The following is a 25153-nucleotide window of genomic DNA, read 5'->3' as shown; positions in this document are numbered from 1 at the left end:
ACAAGACGTGATTTTCTCAGAGAGACACTTATACATCCCATGAGACTGTTGGCACGGTACACATGTAGAGGAGGTTAGAGATGCATGGAAGTATGAAAATTTGAAGTCTCAAAAAAAAGTATAGTAAAGATCGCATTAGCAAAAACAAACGGAAATTATTACTCAGTGAAATAATGGAACAGCGAAAAAAGATTGAATATATTGTTTGGATTTAAACCTTAAGTAGGAGACCAGGCCCGGCCTTAGGCATAGGCGAAGTAGGCGACCGCCTAGGGCCCCGGATCGACGGCGGCCAGGCCTCCGACCCGCCCCTCCCCTCGAATTATTTGAGAAAAACAACACCGCAAGAACGCTTAAATAGCTTAGCATTGATTTCTATAGAACAAAACATTGTTCAAAGTTTGGATTACTCTGAGCTGCTTCATGACTTTGCCTCAAAGAAAGCGCGCAAAATCAATTTTTAATCGCATGTAGCTCAGTAGTAGTGGAGTAGCAATAACACTTTGTTTACAGTACGTGGTTTTTCGATTTTTTTTCCAATCACTGCTGCTACGCCTGCTCACTAGATGTAATCTTATTGTTGCTTCGTTCGTCATAAAGTGTTCCAGAAACAGGAAGTTTGAAATATATCCCGAGACTCATAATTACTTCAGTAAAATAAAATAAGAATTAAGTATTAACCCAGAAAATTATCATTTCTCAAACATTCCAAAAGTTTCAAATATCCCAAAAAATAAAAAAGGGCAAAAAAACTAAAAAAAGAAAAAATACAAAAAAACTAAGCTGGGCTTAACTACATACCGCCACGTGGTGCCCAATGGAAACAGTTCAAACTGGCTAAATTGTAGCAGCTAACTACTCCGGGCGAAAAAGGGATGCAGGGTGATGACCTCGTAACGTTACAAGAAAACGTCTCCTTGGTCTAATTTTCACGCATTTCGCAGAGCTTCCAGGAGGCCCCTGGACCCCCCTTTCGCCTAGGGCCCCATAATACCTAAGACCGGGCATGCAGAGACTTGCAGATCGTCTAATTTGTGTTGCCAGTGAGAATTAAACAATTCCAAAAACGTTGCCGCGGCTTTGACGTTGACTTTTAACATGAGATTCTTTCAAGTCATGTCCTACTTACAACTATTTTCAAACAAGACCACGGTCATCTAACCTCAGTCGTGTGAATGCTTTAGGCAGACACACATCCTGCGCTCTTGGCTCTTATAAATTTTATCAGGACAATAATTTTATACGTTCTAGATGGATAAGTCAATGACTAAGCAAAGAAGAAAGAGCATGGACAAACATTCGAAAAAGTTATTTTATTCATTAGAGAGAAAGAAACGATATTCACTCACAAACACGGAATCAACATTCAATGCGATCTTGAAGAAAAGTTCATTCCAAGTATTGTTTTTACAGTAAAAGTGAAAATAATGCATATGTAACAATTCCCATGAAAATAACAATCTCTTAAAATTGTATATCTGGTTAACCAAACCAAGGGGTGGGCAAGCGAAGCGAGCAGGGGGTGGAGCCTCCTAGTTATATACAGTATACAGAAAAAATAAGGTTAAATTCCAACAGTAAATATACTGTTATTTACATAAAAGTCTTCTGAAGGGGGAAATGTTCTTTATTAACAAAACTTTTTGTTGTATTTCCAGGAGGAGCATATAAAAGCAAAGACACGTTTGTCATCACTCGTGAGCAAGCAACATAAAGCTGCTCATGAGAAAAGCAATCTGTTTATAAATCAGTGCCAGCACATTTCACTGTCTGACCTTGTGATTTGTTTGTGGTCATAGCAAAGCAGATGTAAATAGGAAATTACAGACTTTTAAAAGGGAGCAGAAAATTATTAGGAATCAGAGGTATTCTTGGGATGAAAATGATTTTGCCTGTTCTGTCACCTGGCTGTCAATACTTCAGGCTGTATTATATGACTGCAAAGAGCTGTTACTTTCAATGTAATCCCACTGTAGAGTTCAGGTGGGCTAAGGTTTCTCAGCATCAGGAGTGGTGAACATGCTTTCTGCTTTTCTTGTTTGAGCATTCCTCTGGTGGTTTGCAGCTAAATGGTTGCTTTGCTGTTTTTGTTCCTTAGAATACTGCATCAGATTTTTTTTTGCTGGCATGAACAGATCTTGAATTTAAATTAGTTCTCTTCCTAGTAAGCATATTATTTGAAATTAAAAAAAAAAAAACAGAACTAATAAGACATACTTACTTTTTTTCCAAGAACTTGACTGGATATATCTGACAGGGTGTGTCCTCAACGAAAATGTTTAACTGCTGAAGTCGTTGAGTTTCTCTCAGGGTGTAGTATCGTGCAAAATGCCTTTTAAATAGGCATACATTTAATTTATCACTACACTTTCATGGAAATCAGTGTGTATGCATCCCTGAGTTGGGACTCAAAATATAAGAAAATAATCTGTCTCGTAGCAAGATTTCCTATACTCTAACTAGGACCCAGATGAATATACATACCAAATTTCATGTAAATCGATTGAGCCATTCTCAAGTGATGCCCAGACAAATTGACAGATTTAGAATTTATTGATATAGAAATGAAATACATTTTATACAAAAATATATCATCTCTCTTTGAAAATTACTAATGTTGATTGTCACTAATGAGTGATAAAAATCTGCATTTTTACTACTTAGTAAAAATAATTTTTTAGTTCATAATTTTCCATCATCCATATATTACGTATATACCTGTCTATGATGGCTTAAGTATCAAGTTTCAAAATTACATGGTGTCCAATATAGCACATAAATTACATAAAGGAACAAAGAGTAGTTTGGGTATTTTAAACTCACTCATCACATATACTTTATATATAAATTACTTATCTGAGTCATGTCACTTGCTAACCTGCTTAATCCAGACCAAGCCACCAAGGGGTGGGGCTGGAGCCTATCCCAGTTAGCACAGAACAGAAGGCAGGAACAAACGTTGGACAAGGCACCTGTCCATTACAGGGCAAACACACACATACATTCACACACCAAAGACATACAAGAGCCAATCTAGCGTGAAGAGTTCGCCTAACCTGCATGTCTCTGGACAATGGGAGGAAATCCATAACAACATGGGGGAAAAATACAAACTCCATGTAATAAGGAGGACCTGGCACATAAGCCCTGGTCTCCTTACTGAGAGGCAGCAGTACTACCACTGCACCACTGTACTGCTCACTTATCTGACTCTACCCTTTATATACATGCCCAGATGGGCTCCAGGTGCTTCCCGACACTCCACTGCCAACACTTCCCTGTGTGGCGGAAGTGCCGGTAGCGCACCCGGAAGCACTCCAGGTGTCCCGGTCTTCTTCCCCCCAGCACTTCTGGGTGTGGTGGAAGTGCTGAGGTCCAGGGCTCTCCTCCGGGCACCAGGGCGCCCCCTGGCGGTGACCATGGGCCCCTACAGTGTTAAGCTTCAAAGCTCTGCACCTGTGGTCCCCAACGCAACCAGGGCGGTCACCCCCTCGTTGTACGGAGGAGGCGCAAGCCCTCCTCCGGTCCTCCTGGGAGTTCCGGCTGGGCACCACCCCCAGCCATGTGCCACACCTGATAGCATCATGAATGAAGGGCCGTTGTGAGTTAATCTAAAAATGATTATTTTGATATTTTTAACAACAGTATATGCATAGTAATTTGCTGTTTTAGGAAAATAACTTTATTATGATAAACAATGTGCTACTCAGAAGTGACACCGGATGCCTAAATTGTGATTCATAACTCCAAAGAATACACAGAAATGCACACAACAGATGTTACCATGTGCAAAATGAGTTCAATGAAAGATGAATATGTATGCCTCCTATATACTATAGTACAGGCTAGGACTGATGTTAGCCTCCAGAATTGTTTATATTCTTTAAAGCATTTCCTCATCTATCTATCTATCTATCTATCTATCTATCTATCTATCTATCTATCTATCTATCTATCTATCTATCTATCTATCTATCATCACAAAACTGGAACTTTCCTTAAAGTTTTTGATCCATGCTGACATGATAGAATCATACAGCTCCAGCCAGTTTTTTTTTAACTATACATGATAGGAACTCCACAGGCTATCTCAAACCAAGGTGCTCTGTTGTCATGAGATTCAGCTTAAGAGTGAATTGCCTACTTGAGGACATCAGTGGAAACTATGGGGAAGTGCATTTAAAACTGAAGCCAGGAAGCCCTTCTTTTGGGCAAAGAGCTGTAGGACTGAAACTACTGAAACACAGAGATGAAGCAGAAACCTTGACAACCTTTAAGAAGAATTTGGATGAGGTATTGGGACAGCTTACCTATTAGATAAACAAATTGGCCAGATGGACTGAATGGTTTTCTCTCGTTTGTCACGTTTCTTATGTTCTTATGAGATGCAGGATCTGTCCCAGACATTGAAGTAAACTGAAGTCACAGTCACGTTTATGGAACCAATTTGAAGGGATGCAAGCTTTGTGACATGGCACATTATCCATTTGAAAAGGATAGACTGTGGCCATAAAGGGATGCACGTTGTCAACAGCAATGCTTAAGCGTATTCTGGCATTCAAATGATGCACACTGGCCTGACTGCAGCAGCCACCTTATTAGTTGTTTGGAGAAGTGGGGTGTTTCAGTAATGAGCAAGCATACCTAATAAAGTAGTTATTCAGTGTAAATAAAAAATGTTAAGAGATAATATATGGTACTAGCCAACCCGCGGAGTAGCATACGCCGCATAATCAGGCCGCTTTTTAAATGATTTTTAAGCACAGAGGAAAAAATAAACATTTAAAAAATCTGTAATTTAATAAACCACCAAGAAAAGTAACATTGCAACAATGCACGCTACGAACCAACATACAATTGTCCGTGACTGAAAACCGGAGGAGCACCATCGCGCCTTCAAAGCAAAGGACGGGGTTGAACGGCGCTCTTTCAGTACGCACTGCCCACTTATGTGCCCGCCCCCAACTCCCTACCTGAGTCGCTTTTGTCTGTGTACAGTCCACACGCACCTGTGAGTCACGTTGACTGTTAATTTTCCAAACACCGCCTCAGTCGGTTTCCATGTTGAATTTTCATTGTTCTTTGCGGTTCCAGCTGCTTTTTTATATATAATCCACCAAGTCACACGAACAGGGGGGGTGGGATTTACAAAGGCTACGGACATAATCAGTGCGAGCGTATGACCCGCACGTACTGGGAATTTCTCGTTCGTGGGGAACAATTGCAAGCCACGGTCTCCATCACGAATGGGGTTCAGCGGCTTACCTACGCCTCCCCGCGCCGGGTAGACACACGTTGATCCATTCAGTGTAGCGCGCATGCAGTACCGGACATGTAAGTGCATCACAGACCTGTTAATGCTCAATCTCACGTGGTTGAAAGCCACTTGTCCCTCTAAGAATTTGGACGCCGACCGCTGTTGGGTCGTGTAACTACTTTGTATTTGGCAGGCGGGAGTCTCGTTCGTTTTTGGAAATAACCAGCCAAATCGCTCCACCAACTAAGAACTGCCATGCACCACCACCCACAGAATCGAGAAAGAGCTATCAATCTGTCAATCCTCTCTGTGTCCGGGCCGGGTGAGGTTTCCTGTGTTGAGTCAAATGAAGCGAAAGGCTCCACACCTGGTGGTGCCCTTCCGTCAATTCCTTTAAGTTTCAGCTTTGAAACCATACTCCCCCCTGAACCCAAAGACTTTGGTTACCCGGTTGGCTGCCCTGTTGCGGGGCCTGCATTGGTGAAGCAGGTGAGACGGTAATGAAACAGAGGCACAGGGCTTATTGGTTTTTAAAGAGTGCTTCCTTCATTGGGTTTTAACCAAGGCACGGAACGAACCAACACACAATCGTTCGTGTGGCGCGGAGGGTGGAACGGGAGGAGAGGAGAAGGACATCCACTCCGCTCCCTCCGTCATGCTAGTCTGCTGAATTCTTGTTCAGTATGCACTGCCTGCTGATGTGGCCACCTTCAACTCGTCACTCGAGTCGTTGTCGTCTTTCTACAGTTCAGATGCACCTGTGACTCACGTAGACTTTTCATTACTCTGTGCGGTTTTGGCTGCCTTTCTATATATAATCCACCAAGACACCCGACCACGGTAGTAGCAAGGTGGGAGGGGGGTGTGTACAAAGTGCAGGAGCATCTAAGAAGACGCATGTTTGTCGCGGATGCGAATTGCTGTATGTAGCGTGTAAAACAGTTTGCTATGGTCACGCGGTCGTGCGTCATAACCGAAAACTCGTTTTTTAAAGACTGCTTACTTCATTGTGTTCTAACCTCAGTTGTAAAGGAATGTTTTAAGGATCCCATGGGATACCCCTCGCAAACCGTTTTACACGCTGCATATGGCGATTCACCTCTATGAACAGTCAGCATGGGTCGGAGCTGCATGTTGCCTCTACGACAGACGAATATAAATGACGCCATTTTTTCTGTGTCGTCGCGTCTGAGTTGGTGGGCATGGCTCTGCGAGTTGTCGTCGTATCCAATGGTCTTGGAGTTGGTGGGCGTGGCTCCTTCCTGCGTGCGCCATAGGTGTCTCACTTGTCGGCGGCTTAGTGAATCCACGCCCCTTCCGGCGTGCTTTCCATGGTCGTCTTGCCTTAGTGAATTATATATATATATATATAAGATATTTTTGGAAAGTGATTTGGGATGGTGTTTTTCATTGAAAAGTTGTATTATAATATAAGATTTAAATATTTTTTTTATTATGATCAATCAACAACCCCTATAGGTGAAGTTGGGTTGTCTGGACAAAATTCCATGCAATACAATATAAAACATGACAAATCATTTTTGTATAGCAGAAAATTACAAAAGAAGTGCCGCACTAGGCTTTAACAGGCCCTGCCTTTTGACAGCCCCCCAGCCTTGACTCTCTAAGAAGACAAGGAAAAACCTCCAAAAAAACCCTAGTTCAAAGAGAGCCCCATTTCCAGGTATGTTGGGTGTGCAGTGGGTATCACAATAATGGGGTTAATACAATACAATACAATACACAGAACACATATATTCATTTACTTGCCTGGCCACTACATTAAAAAAGTGCATGCTTTTACCATTTTTATATGGGGTTTCTACAATTACTCCAGCTTTCTGTATTTCTAATTGATAAAACGACAAGCATCTTGTGATGAGTGGTCACCACTTTAAATATCCAGTGTTAATGAATCTTTAGTCATTCCCTCTCTCGTTACACATTGAAGGCTTTATAGGAGCCTTTTAGAAAGAAGGAGTCTGGCTTACTGCTTCATTTTTAGCCTCATTAAAAGCTAAAAACAGAGCAATGATCGCCACAAATTTGTCTGAAAATTTATTGTTGTAATAATTATAATTAAAACAAAAGTCCCCTGATCTGCATAGAATGTATTTGAATTCATCTCATCTCATTTTTTTAACTGCTTCGCCTGATGAAAGCTATGATGAAAGCAGGCCAAGCAGGTCAGCCCAGACTTCCTTGTCCTCAGCTATAGATAGCAGCTGTTTCTGAGGAATTCCCGTGTCCTCAGAAGTCAGCCAAGAAATATATACCCTCCAGCTGCTCTGGTTCTTCCACAGGGTCTCCACCTAGTGAGATGTGCCCAGAGCAGCTCAAGGGGGAGTTGTCCGAGAGCATTCTTATAATATGCCCAAATCACCTCAACTCTGCTCTTCTCAGTCCAGACAAGCAGCAACTTTACTCTGAGGTTCTCCCAGATTGTTGAATTTTTCACCCCATCACGGAGTGTCTGAAAGTCACTCTGCAAAAAAAAACTAATTTCTGATGCTTGTACTGACAGTCTCATACTTTCAGTCATAAGTCACAGCTCCTGACCATAGGTGAGAACAGTGATGCATTTCAACTGGTAAACAAAAATCTTGGTCTTTAGACTCGGCACCTACATCATCACACCACAGCAGTACAGCATCAGAAGAACATTTGCCACCACTCCAATCCACTTGTTGATCTCACATTCCTTTTCTCCTTCACTCGTAAATAAGATCCCAAGATTCTTGAACTTCTCCTCTAAAGGCAAATGTTAACCCCTCACCTGAGCAGAGAAATCCACTCTTTTCTGAGAGAGAACCATGACCTCAAATTTGGAGATACGCATACTAATCCCAGCCACTTCACAATTGGCAATGAATTGTTCGAGTGCATGCTGAAGGTCACAGTCAGGTAAGGCAACGACGACAACATAATCTGCTTAAAGGGATTATGCTACTCCTAGCCTCCCCAACTGGACACCATCACAACCTCAGCTGCACCTAGATATCCTCTCCATGAAAACTACAAACAACAGAGGTGACAAAACACATCATTGATGGAGTCAAACACCCACATTGAATAAAATAAAAGCTCTGCATTTAGTAATGCATCCATATAGGGAATTGATAGAATACAAGAGCAGCCCTGTTACCCTGTATTGCTGCAGCATCTCCCACAATGCATGCCGAGGGACATGGTCTTATGCTTTCTCCAACTCTACGAAACACGTGTCAAGGTCAACAATTTAGAGTATCTCTTGCATTGACTGGGTCTACCCTAAGGAGTCCATTGCATTCCATTATTTTTGACTCATACTTATGTTTTTGGTTTTGATTTTTGATTAGGGGTGTTACATCACTGCCAGTTTAATTGCACTATTGTTAATTCCTATTGGCAGGACCATCTTGAAGTGGGTGTGTCTTCAGAGACTGAGGCCCTGTCAATAACGACACGACAGGATAAAAAGTCACCTAAGAGTATACTTACTCATTCAACTACATCAATTCAGAAACCCTTCAAACCTTTTATAACATTTCTTTGTTTTTTCCATCTTATTTTTAAATCTCTCTAATCCTTTTGACTTTGATTGTGTCTTGCAATTCTTGGCTTTGGTTAGTAATTGTTGTTCTCCTGGTTCTGACCCTCACTTCAGTTTTTTAACTATGTTCTTTCTTCCGGTTACCCTCTGAAATCTCTTGCCTGCTTTGCATAATGACAGGTAGACTAGGGTATCATACTCCTACGTACCCTCCAACTATATTAGAATTCTTTTCATGGGACGTAATCATATGTAATCAGCACTGATTTTCAGCATAGCCTACATATCTAAGGCATTTTATAAATGAGTTGGCAACCATTGAGTCCATCAAGTTCATTTTTTAAATTTGATATACTTTATTAATTGTCTTTATGCATGACCTTTGGGGGTCAGAGCACAGGGTCATCCATTATACAGTGTCCTAGATAAATTTTCAGGAGAAGGGCCTGGCTCAAGAACCCAACAGAGTAGGATTTTGTTAGCTAAGTTGTCCCAATGTATGTCTCAAGCTAAAACTGTCTCCAGTACAAGATATGGTATAGTAGTTCCAAATTCTCATAATCTTTATTACGAAGAAGCACATAAGAAAGGTGATCAAAACCAGCTTAATAAACAGGTATGAAAAAATGTATTAATAATGCTCTTATAGTCACCTGCAATCTTCCCATTGGCTGGAGCAGCAGAAGGTCCCAGAATTGTGCCTGGAAGATCTCCTTTGTGTGAAAGATTTAAAGGCTCCTCCTTGTTGTTCATTATGTTGGGAGACGGTTGCTTATTTTGATTGGATGGACTGATCATTGGCTGTGTCCGGGGAGAAGTAGAGCATAACTGGCCATCAGATAAAGACTGAGCATGGATGCGTGGGATTTCTGTAAAGAGAGAAAACCTATCTTTTATTTCATGCAGAACATTACTCTTCAATATGTTGAACAAAAAAAAACAATGCAGGCAATTTAGATCTGGGCTGTCCATTTCAGTTCCATGATAGCCACTTTGGTTTTTGTTTTTCTCATTCTAGCCATTTATTTAATTAGAAGCTATACCCTGTTGTTTTTAAAACATTTTATTTAATCATATGGATTGCTAGTTGCTACTGTGGACTGGTGGCGTCTGCAAGTTTGGTATACTTGATACTTCTGGGATCGGCAGTAGTATAATTTATGATCCTGAACTGGTTTACACTGGCTTGAGAGCGTTATGCAATGCTAACTAGGACCTGTGATTGGCCGGTGTCCCACCAATGCCATGTGTCTGGTCCTGCTGGGATGCAGTCTGGCCTGGACGACCTAGAATTGGGCAATGCATGTTCAATTATGGACTGACAGTTTGTTAGGGTTCTTATGCATCGTACATATGATGTTGTTATAATATTAAGAATTGTGTCACTGTATCTGTTTTAGATCTCTTTAAATGTATTTTTCATTCTTTTTCTGTGTAACATGCCATGAAGAGCTGAGCCAGCTTTAGCACAGAGTGTCAACTATCAGAATTGCTGGGCCAAGCAAAGCATAAAGACAGACAGGAACAGCTGTTGTCAGCCCTAAAAGGCCTAAGTGTTATATGATCTGACTGTCTGATGCTTAGCTCAAGTTTGTCTACCTTGTTTGGCAATGTACTGGGGGATTTGGTCGTGTGGACACAATATAAAAGAAGCTGGAACCTTGCCAAGTTTGGAGGACCTGAGGGAGTGGAAGCCATAGATTCCAAAGCCACCTCCGTTGTGACAGAAAAAAGCAATTTCTACACGACTGAATCCCCACGGTTCACAGATGAAATTGGCTGGTCTTCCCTGTTTTTATAGCATCGTAAGCCGCATTAAACAAGCTAAGTATATTCTGTCTTTTCTGTGACTTTGTCGTCGCCTATCGCCGAAAAAGAGGGATATTGCCGTTATAATTTATAATTATTTAAAGAAAGGTTTATTAAAATGCCGCAATATAAAAGAACATATTTCCACGGAGCTAACAATCCCATCGGAAACAGATGTTCAAAGTAAAGTAAAATCTGTATCATCAACATTTACAGTCAACTAAAGTACCTTACGCATTTACCTTTTTGTCTTATGATAAAAAAAAAAATGTGCAAGAGTTGGTTAGTTGTTGATTTGTTGCTTGATTCTCATTATGAATTAGTGGTAGGATCATTGGGTTAAATATATTTTAGTTTCTTCTGGGTAATTTTCCTAAATTGTGCTTCTTTAAAATTAGATTGTATTTGTTTTTGATGTTTTTAGTTACTATGTTGATTACCTCATTATGCATTTAATGTTATCCTTAGCGTTCTGGGATGCTTTCTTATGGCAACAGTTTGCTGCCATGTGTGAACTGTTGATGAATGAAATGCCATTTATTTAAGGTCAAAAGACAGTGGCATATTTTTTAAAGTTTTTTTCAGAATTTCAGATTACTTACTATGCACTATTGACTACGATTTCTGCTTTGCTTTTTTATGAAAGCTCACTTTTTTGAATGACCCACACTTGCCTTGAGGTCTTTTGTTTTCTGCTCTCTGTTACCCTAATGAAATATTATTAGTACTTTGATCATTTCATGGATTAACACACTCACTTGACTCACTTGGCAGCAGAGTAAGGAAAAACAGAAATGACTGAAGACGATTTAAAAAAAAAGTTTGTGGCACAGGGCTTAGCAATGCTGCCTCACATCTCCTTAGTACTTGGTTCAGATGGCAGCTTGGGTACTGTCTATGTGGAGTTACATGTTCTTCCTGTGTCTATATGAGTCTCCTCTTAGGTACACAGGTGTTCCTCCCAAAGATGTATATTTTGGATGTCCTACACTGAACTTGGTTGGTTTTTATCTTTTGAGTATTGCTGTTTGAATAATTTCCTGGCCCCACAACCCTGAACTGGATTAAAAGTTTGGATAATGGATGAACAAATGATTTTCAACAAAGCAAGTGAACAAAAATGAAGGAAAACAAAGGTAATTCCACAAATCAACAACGATAGCTGAAAATTAACATGAAAACTTGCAGTCACTATGTTTCTTAGAAATTTGAGTTTGACACCCATGATTTAGATGATCATAAGGCTCCTTACATTCATTTACACAATGTCTCATTAGCACAATTGGTTACTGTTAGCATATACAGTCAAATGCACCCGGGAAATATTCAAATGTTTTTAAGTTATCTGTAGCCCAGAGTGGCTGGCTGATAGCTACATTAGGTCAGTAGTTAAAAAATGTATTCAGAATGAATTAAAAAGTAAAATGAAGAGACACACCAATGGTCATCTGTGGTCCAGGAAAGACCATTAAAGTGGGATTCCTGTCTTTGGAGTCAGGGTAGTGTTCAACTCCAGGACTAGAAAGATGCATAAGCTTCAAGGGCATGGTGGCAGATTGAGATCCTGCAGAGCCATTGGCCAGGTCTTTAAAAGATGGACTGGATGGCAGAGGATTCTGAGAACCTGTGGGAAAGTGTGTTAAAAAAATTACTTAAAACCTTTTAGTAACTTTTAGAATGAATGCAATTGATTAATTTAAAAAGCATTGTAAACCCGGGGAAAAACGTGAATGTGAATGAGGAATTCTTGGACACTAAAAGAATACTGAGAATAGGAAAGTGGCACATTTCAAATAGGACAGACAGACAGACAGACAGACAGACAGACAGACAGATAGATAGATAGATAGATAGATAGATAGATAGATAGATAGATAGATAGATAGATAGATAGATAGATAGATAGATAGAATTTTATTTGTCACTGGGGAGAAGAATTATTCAGGCATATTACTGTTGGTATGAAGGAGTCCCCGTAGCATTTCCTGACACACTTCTGCTGAATAATTCATGAGCTGAAAGTTCTCAGTGTGTCAGAGAGATGATGTACAGCATTGTTTATAATGGCAGTTTTAATTGTCTCCTTTGCTACTGCCTATAGGGGGTCTAAAGTGTGTGTCATAGCAAAGCCTACCCTTTTAATTAGCTTGTTGATTCAGCGGGCATCTCTTGAAGTGATGTTACCAGCCCAGTATACCACAGAATAGAAAATCACACTGTGGTCACACAAGGTTTTCTTCTGAAGGAGTGAGTTGTGAAATATTGCAGGACCTATTAATGGTAAAATGGTAAGGAGTTCATTAGGCATTTCCTGTGAAAAAAAACAACAGGAAGGTTTAGATTGTGTCTGGATTTACCATTTTGTTGGTTCAAAATAAAACCCCTGTTTTGGGTTTCCTTAAGTTGGTGTGTGTGTGTCGCTACTGCAGACCCGTTGGACATTTCAAAATCTAGCAGTCATCCAAAATGATTTAAATAAGGGTTTGCCCCTAAACAAATCACCTGTGGGAAAGTATAAACCCATAGGATTCAAGGTAAGATACACATTTGACTAATAACACTTCCTGAACGTGATGCTGGGGAGTGGCGATGTGTTGCATTTAAATCAGATATGCAAGTCAGAATCACACTTTCCTCTGTAACAGTAAACTTGAACCTGAACTTGAAAATCAGGATTCATTACAATTTTTTGCTTGTACATACTTTTAAAAACTGGAGCACAGGCAAGGCAAGTGACTTGCTCAGACTGAAACAGTAAGGTACAGTTAATGATTAAACTAACAACTTTGTCATTTACAGAGCAAATTAAAAGTATTCCGCCCCCTTGGAAGTTTACACTTATCATTATAAAATGCTGAATTAAAGAAGATTTCATCTGGCTTCTCTGACATTAGTCAACCAAAAATGACCTTTTAATGCCCAAGTGAAGACTGAACTCTGCAAAGTGGTCCTAGCGATTTACAAGTATAAAAGGCAAAATAACTGATTGCTTAAATATTCAATTTCTTCAAGCTCGTATTTTGTAGATGCACCTTTGGTAGCCGTGGCAGTTTTGTGCAAAGGTCTCACTCTATCCATTTTGCACATCTGGAAACTGCTGTCCCTATTCTCCTTTCCGAAAGGCTAAAGAGAGAGGACAGCCTTTATCAAGCCCAGCTACAAATTTTCAACTGGACTGAGATCTGTAATCTGATTCAGCCACTCCAGGATATTAACATTGTTGTTCTGAAGCCAATCCTGTGTAGCTTTAGCTTTAAGCTTTGGGTTAGTTGTCTTGTTAGAAAACAAATCTCCCAATGTGTAGTTCTTTTGCTGACTGCATCAGGTCTTCCCCCAGGATTTCTCTGTATTTTTCTTCTTTTGTTTTATCCTCACAGTTCCTTCCCGGTCCTGCTGCAGAGAAGCATATCCGCAATCCGATGCTGCCAACACCATGCTTCACAGGTGGAATGGTGCGTTTTTGATCATGTGCGGAACAAACATGGCATTTAGTCTGATGGTTAAAAAGTTCAATTTGGTTCTCATCAGGCCATCAAACCTTCTTCTAGGTGACTTAGGAATGTCTCCTGTGCATTCTTGCAAACCCTCTGCATTTTTGAACACTGGCTTTCTCTTTGCCACTCTCCTATTACGCTTCAACTGGTAAAGCACCCATCCAAGAATTAGCTGTTGCTGCACAGTATCCCCAATCTCAACCTCTGCAGCCAGTATCTCCTTTAGAGTTTGTGGCCTCTCTCCAAGTCTTCTTCTCGCACAGTCACTCAGTCTTTGTAGGCTGTCTGCTCTAGGCAAATTCACATCTCTGCCATACTCTTCCCAGTTTTTAATGACCAATTTAACGGGTCTTCTGGGATTATTCAGTGACAGGGATATTTTCCTGTCTCCATCCCCTTATTTGTTCAAATCTTTCAAATCACCTTCTTCATGGGGGTGCTTGGAGTATCTTTATGGCGTATGGTAGGGCACCATACTGACTCATCACAAGCTGGGCATTTTAAATAAAGTGTATTTATAGTACAACAGAAACCCCTTGATTACAGATAGGTGATCCTCATGAAATGAATTATGTGGTGACTAAAACCAATTGGCTGAATCAGTAATGGTTTGGATGTGTCATATCAAAGGGTACTTATGTGATCAACGAGTGTGTGTTTTACTTTGCAGAGATCTGTGTTTGTCGTGACATTTTAAAGAAGACGTCTATTTCTGTTGATCAGAGTCAAAAAAGCCAAATTAAATCCACTGTGATTCAATGCTGTGTAACAATAAAATGGGAATAATTACAAGGGGGCCAATAACTTTTATTAATATTGTAACGTCCAATGCCCTAGTGTCAATCTTGTAGTTTACAGTCCATAACATGTAGGCAAATTGACTGGAATGTTACACATAAACACAAATATCATTAGGGCCTGCTATGTAAAGCTTCTTCTGATGATGCTAAAAGTAACATAAAGTAAAAAATAACTGAGTAATCAAGGAAGTTTGATGATTACAATAAACTTATGTGGAAAATTAAGTGCCCGTTAAAACTCAGAAAATACAGAACAGAAAATGGCAACTTATTTCATTACACAGTTATCTCAGAATAGACCAGTATTAACAATATCACTGCATAAATTTCAATATTTAATTATGAATATTGTATATATGTTTGCCCATCCATCCCTTATCAGACTTTTCCAACTGTATACCATTGTAGTCATGGTTGAACTAGATAAACCAGGGCTTGGCAATGTTTACTCTAAAAGAGTTTTAAAATTATTTTCACTTTAACTTTCACTATAAAAGTGACGGTTGCAGACACAGCACATTCCCAAGAAGGCACTGGGGTGCATTGAGTTATTAATTGCATTTGTACAGTTTTTACCCTGAGACATTACTAAACAGATTCACTCCTCTACTACATGCTGGTTTAACTGCCATTGCATTACATTTTTCAATACATCCATGCATAATCACGCCTGGTTAATCCATTTTCAGGAGGTATTCTTATTTATACTGGGAATAATGTAGAAAACAATTCTGGATGAGGCAACAGTCTAAAATATAGATTATATTAAGAACAAAACAGCATCTGGAAAGCAAGTTAAAAATTTTCTGGATTACTTTCCTTTGCTGGCTATTTCACAGCCAGTCAGTTTGAAAGGATTATTGACTGTTGTTGCCAACTGGGCCTTTGACTACAGTGCTACATTCATTCCAAGCAGTTAGTAATCTTCCCATTAAAGTGTAGGTTTGGCATTTTTCCAATTCAAAATAATTTCTTCACAATTATCCATCCATCCATCCATTTTCTAACCCGCTGAATCTGAATACAGGGTCACGGGGGTCTGCTGGAGCCAATCCCAGCCAACACAGGGCACAAGGCAGGAACCAATCCTGGGCAGGGTGCCAACCCACCACAGGACACACACAAACACACCCACTAGGGCCAATTTAGAATCGCCAATCCACCTAACCTGCATGTCTTTGGATTGTGGGGGGAAACCGGAGCGCCCGGAGGAAACCCACACAGACACGGGGAGAACATGCAAACTCCACGCAGGGAGGACCCGGGAAGCGAACCTGGGTCTCCTAACTGCAAGGCAGCAGCGCGACCGTGCCGCCTCTTCACAATTATAGTATATATTAATTTAGCACATAAAATTGCATTCTAAAGTGAAGCATATTTTATAGATTTTAAAAATAACTAGCCAAATCTGGCATTTTATAAGGAAGCTTATGGGTATATGAGCTCCATTATGAAAAACAGACTTAAAACTTACTGAACAAGTCCACTTTGAAGTAACAAAAGTAATGGGAAATAATATACTTTATAACAGATTCTTAGTAGTATTTTCTCAAAGTAAGGATACATTTCTTGCTCACTTCTCTGCTCATACTAAGCATCATGGGTGTTATGACAACCCCTCTCTTCACCAAGCAATAGTATATCTTTGCTTTGTATTCTACTTTTGCTTCAGCGTTTCAGTTTCTTCAATGGTTATGTTCTGCCTTTGCTTGAAATAACAGACAGGTTTGCACTTAAATCATATGATTTTTTTTTTTCCTAAATGGTGCTGACTTTTCGCCTATTATATTCTGTGCTGTTATCTTACATAGCCTACAAATCGAGATTCAAGAGAAGTCTGCGTAGTGAAAAAAGCACATATAAGAGAGATTTTAGTTTGTACAAATAAAAATTAATATGAGCTGAACTGATTATGCTGCATTGCACTTTTAATAAAAGCCTTAGAGTTTTGAAAAGCCTCAAGACACCAGTACATCTCACTTTCTATAGTGTTTTATACAAATGAACGATAAGAAAAAAAATTACAGAAAATGAAAAAGGCAGAGCGTGCAATAAAGCAGACTGAAGTGCCACAAACCAGTCATCAAATTTTTTAATGAATAATAAATCACTTTTGCTGAGGATATTAGTACTAAGGTGTTGTACCATGTTAGCCATTATGAATGTAGAGAAAAGCCAAGCAAAATGACACCCTTTATTGGCTAACTAAAAAGATTACACTATGCAAGCTTTCGAGGCAACTCAGGCCCCTTCTTGCCTGATTACATCTTGCCTGAAGAATGGACCTGAGTTGCCTCGAAAGCTTGCATATTGTAATCTTTTTAGTTAGCCAATAAAAGGCTGAGGATATTGTAATAAAAAAATGGCAAAGTTTTTGAGGGAGTAACGTCACTGAATCTCACTGATACCAATCAATTAATAAATACACGGGGAGAACATGCAAGACTCCATGTGGAATCTGGTGCTGTGAGGCAGGAAATACAGCTTTGTGCTACCATTCTCCCTATGCTAAAACATCTGTACTGAACGTATCGAATTTCATCCTGAGCCTCTCTGGTAAGATTCCTGTTAAAGACATACAGCCTTGGTGATGCTCCTGTCACAGAGGAAATGCTGCAGATGAATGTTGGACCTCCTACTGTGGTACTAATTAAAAAGCTAAAACAAAGCATATAGGTTTTTACTGACTAAAACACTTTTACTCAGAAAACACTTCAGGAGAATAAAACCCATGACACAAATCCAGATAAAGGTTTACCATAACATTCTTTTATATGATTGTGAAACATAAGATCCTTTGCTTAAAGCAATACTCCACATTAAAATGATATTTTTTATGTCACTTGCCCCATGTGGTTTGTAGTGATGCAGAGAAAAACAATTTAATCTCATGCCTTTATAGAGAATGGTGATAAAGTTTTTGTCAGAATGTGCGTCTATGGAGTCCTTCTCTGGACAACAGCAAACAACAGTGAAGCGTCCATGAAAATATTGAAGACAGGACTCTTGATCAGAAAATGAGAGGGACGGGCAGATTTTCAATTGAAAAGTCTGATCCCATTTTTATTCTTATTTTTATTATTTTGTTATGTTTTTTCTCAATCAAAAACTATCAAAATTTAGTCAGGAAGTACACTAATGTCCCAGAGTGGAAAAGTTTTAAATTTTGAAAGTGCAGACTGCTTAAAATAAGTTTTAATTACTTTGCACAAATGAACCAGGATAAACTGAACTTGCGGGACTTTAGTCACAGGCTTTGCAAACATCCTTCCTTGTACATTCTTTCTGTGTTGTATTAGTAAATTATAACCTTAGTGCATCTGTGTTAATCGGTTTACAACTTAATGGCGGAGAGAAAAGAAGGCAAGTATTTGCCATAGAACCTGTTTCAATTAAGTATATAATTTGGGAACGGATGGACGCACACAGAACTAGAAATTACAGAATACATTTATAGCTTGAGAAAGGGAGAAGTATGGTGGTACTTAAAGGATCATATGGAATTTTTAGTTAATATGTAATAATCTTTTACTATGATTGGACGATGATGTTTGCAGATGACATTGTGATCTGTAGTGAGAGTAGACAGCAGGTTGAGGTCAACCTGGAGAGGTGGAAGTACGCACTGGAGAGAAGGGGAATGAAAGTCAGTTGAAGTAAGATGGAGTACATGTGTGTGAATGAGAGGGAAGGTGACTCAAGGAGAAGAGGTGAAGGTGGACAAATTTAAATACTTACTGTAGGTTCAACAGTCCAAAGCAACAGAGAGTGTGGCAGAGAGGTGAAGGAGAGAGTGAGGGCAGGGTGGAGTGGCTGGATAAGAGTGTCAGGAGTGATTTGGCATAGAAGAGTAACTGCAAGAGTAAAAGGGAAGGTGTATAAAATGGTAGTGAGACTAACAGAGCTGGAAGTGGCAGAATTGAAGATGCTAAGATTTTTCCTCAGTGTAATGAGGGTAGACAGGATTAGGAATGAGTATATTAGAGGGACAACACAGGTTCAATGATTTGGTGAGAGCGAGATGGTTTGGTCACATACAGAGGGGAGAAGAGGGGTACATTGGGAAAAAAATGTTGAGGTTGGAAATGCCAGGCAAGAAGAAAAGACGAAGGCCAAAGAATAGGTTTATGGATGTGTTGAAGGAGGGCATGAAGGCTGTCGGTGTGACAGAAAATGATGTAAAAGACAATAATAGATGGAGACAGATTATCTGCTATGGTGAGCCCTAAATTGGAGCAGCTGAAAGAAGACACAGGCAGACACTGAGACAGCCAAGTCCAAATGCGCACTATATTTATTTTTCTTTTGCACAACACACAGTTAACCAACCACCACAACAGACTCACAGTCATTTTACTTTCTTTTACTTTCTTTGTTTCTTCTCTGCCACCTCCACTTCTCTCCTGCAAGCTTCGTCCACCTTCCACCCGACTCTGGTCTCTCGAATGGAGTGAGGTGGCTCCTTTTATGCTGCACCCGTTTGTGCTCCAGGTGCTACCTGATGACCTTTCTGCAGCCTGTTGTGGTGGAAGTGCTGAAGGGGCACTCCAGGTGTACCTGGTTCCTATTCCGGCAGCACTTCCTGGAGTGGCAGAAGTGCTGCAGTCCATGGCTCCAGAACCCATAGACATATATACTGTAGATAGACACCGCATTCACTGTGTTGCCCAGTCGACACGATACGTCAGCATCCGCCCTATTGTGAGTGGCAAAAGTGCCATTTAAACTAATACAGGTAGGTGTGGAAACCGGGTTTTCTGATGAAAAAACAATAACATACAACAGATTTTGGTGAATCGTTTACATGCAATTTTTTATATCCATTTATACACTAATAATGATAATTATTAAATAATAATAATAATAATTATTATTATTAAATAATTCCTCCCATATAAGTAACATTTCTCAGACTGCCTTCTTCCATTTCCTAAACATTTCTAGACTTCGTCCTGTTCTTACGCAACACAGTACTGAAGTACTGGTTAATTCACGAGTCATCTGACATATATATATATATATATATATATATATATATATATATATATATATATATATTGCGTGTATGGCCGGCTGTTCATCCCGGCCAATACCCCGAAGCTGCCAGGGAGAGCCCTCCCTGCAGTATGGAGGTCCCCCGAAGACCAGCAGGGCATCATGGACATTGGAGTTTTTATCCACAGCCCTGCTGGATACCATGGGGGCCACTAGATGACGCTGCAGGGAGAAACGATGGTTATTTACCCTATACCCCGGAAGTACACCCGAGTCACATGGACAAGGGGAATGACGTGCTTCCGGCGTGAAGAAAAGGACTTTTTATCTGACCTGGAAGTGATAGGAGATCACGTGGACTGGGGATTGGAACACTTCCGGGTCAGGGAATATAAAAGGACTGTGAGAGCTGGGGGAGAGTTTATTATTGTGATTATTGGTTTGTTTAATGATTATTGTGGAGAGGAGGGTACTTTGTGCACTGAGGATTATAAATAAAGTCATCTTTTGGACTTTTATCTGGTGTCCGACGTCTTGGACAAGGGTTCAAGGGAGCGATAGCGCCCCCTATCTGTCACTATATATATATATTACACTGTAATGCTATTCTATCTGGCATCCCACAAAAACTTATCCATCGCTTACAACTTATTAAAAATTCTGCTGCCAGGATAATAACCTGATGTTCTAAATCCACTGAACATATCACACCTACTCTCTCTCTACTTCACTGGCTCCCTGTTAACTACAGAATACAATACAAAATGCTGCTCTGAACATTTAAAGCCCTCCACAACCTCACTGATCTCGTACAGACTTACACTCCTCTCGCTCACTCAGATCCTCATCTGCAGCTCTACTTTCTGTACCACACATCAGACTCAGTGCTATGGGAGCTCGAGCATCTCTCCTGGTGCTCCTCAACTCTAGAATTCTCTTCCCTCTCATATACGTCAGCTCGATTCAATAACACATTTTAAAACTGCCCTCAAAACTTATCTTTTCAAACTGGCATAGCAATTGTGAATTTTGCACTGTTACTGCCAGTTATCTTTGCTTGTTTGCTAATTATTGCTTTTTGATTTATCATTCTCTTGTTTTAATTTTACTAATGTTGTATAATTTTATTGTAAGCTGACCTTGAGTGCTAAGATTATAAAATGGGATTTTCTAATAGCCAAATATAACCAAAACAATTGTTCAGCTTTACCATGAAATGTAAACCCCCGGGATCTGGTTTAGAGGGTACAGTGGTTTGTACAATCCCAAGAAGCACATGCGTGAGGCATCTTTATCCATTACTTCACTCCACAGCAGTGCCACTCGCAATATGGCGGCGACGTTGACGTACGATGCTGCTGGTCATGCGGTGTCTAGTAATTCTATGTCTATGCTGGAATCATCCAGGCACCCCATGGCAGTGGCGACGGTCCTCAACATGGTTGAGCCTCCAAGCTCCGTGGCCTTCATGCAATCCAGAGGAGCTGCCCTCTTGCATCGTGGGGAAGATACTGCCTCTCTCTTGGTCCTTCCCTTCTCCAGGCGTTTTGGTGGGACAAGGTCCCGGTCGTTTATTACAGAGGAAACAATAAATGAAACAACCTTTATTTTATATAAAGGGCGAAGTGGTGACTCTGAGGCTAGGGATTTGCACTGGTAATTGGAAGGTTACCGGTTCAAATGCTGTAAACACCAGAAGTGACTCCACTCTGTTGGGCCCTTGAGCAAGGCCCTTAACCTGCAATTTCTCGTCCTGAATATGATGTTAATCTGCATCCAGCCCTGCAATGGGTCCTCCAACTTAGAGGGAAAACATGGAGGTTGGTGGCAGGATTGGCACTCCAGCCACCATAAAAAAACCTCACACTGTTCCATTCCATCTGAAGTAGTGTGGTTCTGAGGTGTCACCCATTGCATGGCTGCACTCGGGTCCTAGTCTGGGATCCTGTGGTGGTTTGTTGTGTGTTGGGTGCACTGTATCAGAAAGAGCTCTCTCTCTTTATTTTAAACAGTGATGTTAATAGGCATTTTACAGTTTACAGATTATGATGCATCCAAATAATCCGTGAACATATAGGAGCTATCAAAGGAAATTTGTGAAGTTACCTCACGTAAAACACAAAGAAGTACTCTTCTTATGATCTGCATTTTTTGTAACTTTGCAAGGTGCCAACAGCTGTGCCTGCATGATGTTATTCTCTCCACTTTTTACACCATGACCTTTGCAGTTTTACACCATATAAGAATCCAATTAATGTGCTGTATTAATAATAATAATACATTTTATGTATATAGCACCTTTCCCATGCTAAAGGCACTTCACAAAGTCTCCGAAAGAAACAGCAGGTATACTCTATGTAACATTGAATACAAATGTTTCCTGAATAGAACACTAAAACAGATATAAACAGGATATACAAAGCATTAAATAGAATAAAAGATAATAAACCAGAGTAAAATACTAAATTCAACACTAAAAGAAAAGACTAGCAGATAGCATCATGTTTGATATAACACACATGCAAATTATACCTCTGGACAGACAGGACAAATGAAAGAGGGGGCACAGTGTATTGTCAAGTTAAAAGCTTTCCTGAACAGATGACTTTTTAGTTGTGTTTTACAAGAATTAATGGAGTCAGCTGATCTCATCAATTCCAAAGTCTGGGCACTACACAGCTAAAGACCCTGTTACCTGCCCAGAGTGCAGGTTAGTGTGGGGCACAACAAGATTGCCAGAATCAGAGGAGCTTAGTGGCCGAACAGAATATAATGATGGAGAAGGTCACTGAGGTAGTCCAGTGTGAGGCCATTTAAAGCTTTGTAGATTAATAATAGAATTTTATATTCAGTTCTGTAAGACACAGGGAGCCAGTGGAGGCAAAGCAGGATGTGTGTTATGTGTTCGCTGTTGCTAATTCATGTTAGGACTCTTGCAGAAAAGTTTTAAATGAACTGGAGCTGTGATATAAGATTAGAAAGGGGTACCTGCTAGTAGAGAGTTACAATAATTGGTGTGGGATGTGTTTCTCAGCATTAGAAAAGGAGAGGAATGAGCGGATATGGGATATGATGCAGAGGTGAAAGTAAGAAAGTTTCTTAATGTAATTTATGTATATAAGAAAGGGGTGAATCTAAAACAATACCAAGATTCCCAGCATTAGAAGAAGGTCTGACGAGATCACTGTCAAGAGTTACTGAGAAGGAGCTCATTTTCTTAAGTTGTGCTTTAGTGCCAATCTGCCGGAGTTCGGTTTTGTTGAAATTTAATTTTAAAGAGTTCTGCTCCAACCAGGGTTTAATTTCATTGAGATAAGTTGTGAGCTGAGAAAGCCCTGATGAAGTTTCACTTTTAACATGGGCTGAGTATAATCTGCATAAAAATGAAAGCCTAGTCCATAGCTATGAATGATATAGCCAAGTGGAAACATATAGATACAGAAGAGCAGAGGGCCGAGGACAGAGCCCTGTGGAACTCCTTGTGTGACTGGCACTAAGCTGGATCTGCTGTCACCAAGACTAACAAACTTTTGCCTGTCAGTCAGATATGACTTAAACCACTGGAGGGCAGTGCCAGAGATACCCAGCATGTTCTCCATTCTGGACAGTAGAATGTCAGATCCGACAGTGTCAAATTCTGCACCAAGATCTAACAAAATTAATATGCTGGTTTGTTCAGAGTCTGCTGCCATAAGCAAATCATTGGTTACCCAATGCAGAGTAGTTTCACAGCTGTGCTGTGCCCTGAAACCACACTGCAAGGGTTTAATCAAATTATCAGAAGTAATTGGTGAGTTGGGAGACTACAACACGCTGAAGAACTTTTAACAGAAAAGGTAAATGAGAAATGGGAAAAAAATATTAAGATTGTCAGCATCAAGACCAGACTTTTTTAACAGTGGGGTTACAGAATCGATCTTAAAAATGGATGGTACAAAGCTAGTGTCAAGGGATGTATTGTTGTGAATTTCCCCTTGGGATTAATAAAGTATCTATCTATCTATCTATCTATCTATCTATCTATCTATCTATCTATCTATCTATCTATCTATCTATCTATCTATCTATCTATCTATCTATCTATCTATCTGTTATTGTCGTAACAGTCGGATTATGGTATGAAGGCAGGATTTAAGAATTGTGATGGGGATGGAGTCCAGTACACAAGTAGTCAGTTTACTCTTACAAAACATGTCATTAACAAATGCAGATGTGACCTGTGAAAATGTAGAAAAAAAGCTGGATGAAGGGGGAAGACAGGAAAAAATATAAATGGATGATGGATTTGTTTTTATTGCTGAAAAAGTTGAGGGATTTTTTACAGACTTCAGTAGAGGAGGTAATTGGGCTAGATGCAAGTTGAAGTAATGTACAGAGAACACATTCCTTGGGTTATTATGGCCACTTTCTATTATTCTGCCATAATGTGTGTTCTTGGCTGCAGTTAGTGCATCCCTGTAAGCCCTTTGATGGTCAGAGAAAGCCTGAATGTGCAGGGTGAGGCCAGTCGTCCGTGACATTCTCTCAAGGTGTCAGCCAACTGCTTTCATAAACCGTACCTCTGAATTGTACCATGGAGCTGAGCGCTTAAAGGATACCTCCTAATGCTTTAAAGGAGCTGTTTTATCTAGTGCTGCAAGAAGGGCTGAGTTATAGTGATCAACAAGACTATCTTGTTTTGATGGAATATGAAAATATAGAAAAAAATCAGAAATGAAACTAGCAAGGATAGAACAACAAATACTTTTAAAGTTTCTGAAAGAAAATTTGACATTTATAGGTTAAAGGAGGGAGAAGTAATGAGACGGCGAAAAATACTACTTTATGATCAGTGAGTCCCAAATCACTGCTATAAGTGTCGTCGATAGATAAGCCAGATGTGCAGCAAGTCCAACATCTGACCACCAGAGTGAATAGGAAAATCAACATGTTGCACCAAATCAGAACAGTTCAGTAAGGACAGGAATTCATTTCTCAGTTTACATATAGCAATATGGATGTTGAAATTGCCAAGAAGAATGACTTTCTGTGAATGGGAACTTAAGTGAGTTAATAATTCAGTCAGATCAGATGAAAAAGACACGTATTTTGGGGGACGATAAAGGACAATGAATAAGGCAGGATCTGATTTCATTATTAGCTTTGGAGCCAGACACTTGAAAGACAATGGGAAGTCACTTGGGATTCTTTTGATGTTTAGATCCGCTCTAACAATTACTGCAACTCCTCCGCCTTATCTTGAGCTGTGTAGCTCTGCCAAGTAAAT

General features: G+C 40.0%; 1 protein-coding gene across 3 annotated transcripts in view; it reads right to left on the bottom strand.

Annotated features, from left to right (window-relative positions):
- Positions 1-25153, bottom strand: part of etv7 (ETS variant transcription factor 7) — a 130613-nt gene that overhangs the window by 11794 nt on the left and 93666 nt on the right. For 2 of the 3 annotated variants that reach the window (XM_039749322.1, XM_039749323.1), the window contains exons 5-6: positions 12037-12222; positions 9443-9658 (exon numbers count right to left, since the gene is read on the bottom strand). In XM_039749322.1, the coding sequence (XP_039605256.1) occupies positions 9443-9658; positions 12037-12222 (402 nt within the window). The remainder of the gene's footprint in view (positions 1-9442; positions 9659-12036; positions 12223-25153) is intronic. The other variant, XM_039749324.1, reaches the window with a different exon arrangement.

This window comes from Polypterus senegalus, chromosome 3 (genome assembly GCF_016835505.1).
Source record: "Polypterus senegalus isolate Bchr_013 chromosome 3, ASM1683550v1, whole genome shotgun sequence".
Classification (NCBI taxonomy): Eukaryota; Metazoa; Chordata; class Cladistia; order Polypteriformes; family Polypteridae; genus Polypterus; species Polypterus senegalus.
Note: the sequence above shows the minus strand (reverse complement) of the source record. Positions and strands in the feature narration are given on the sequence as shown.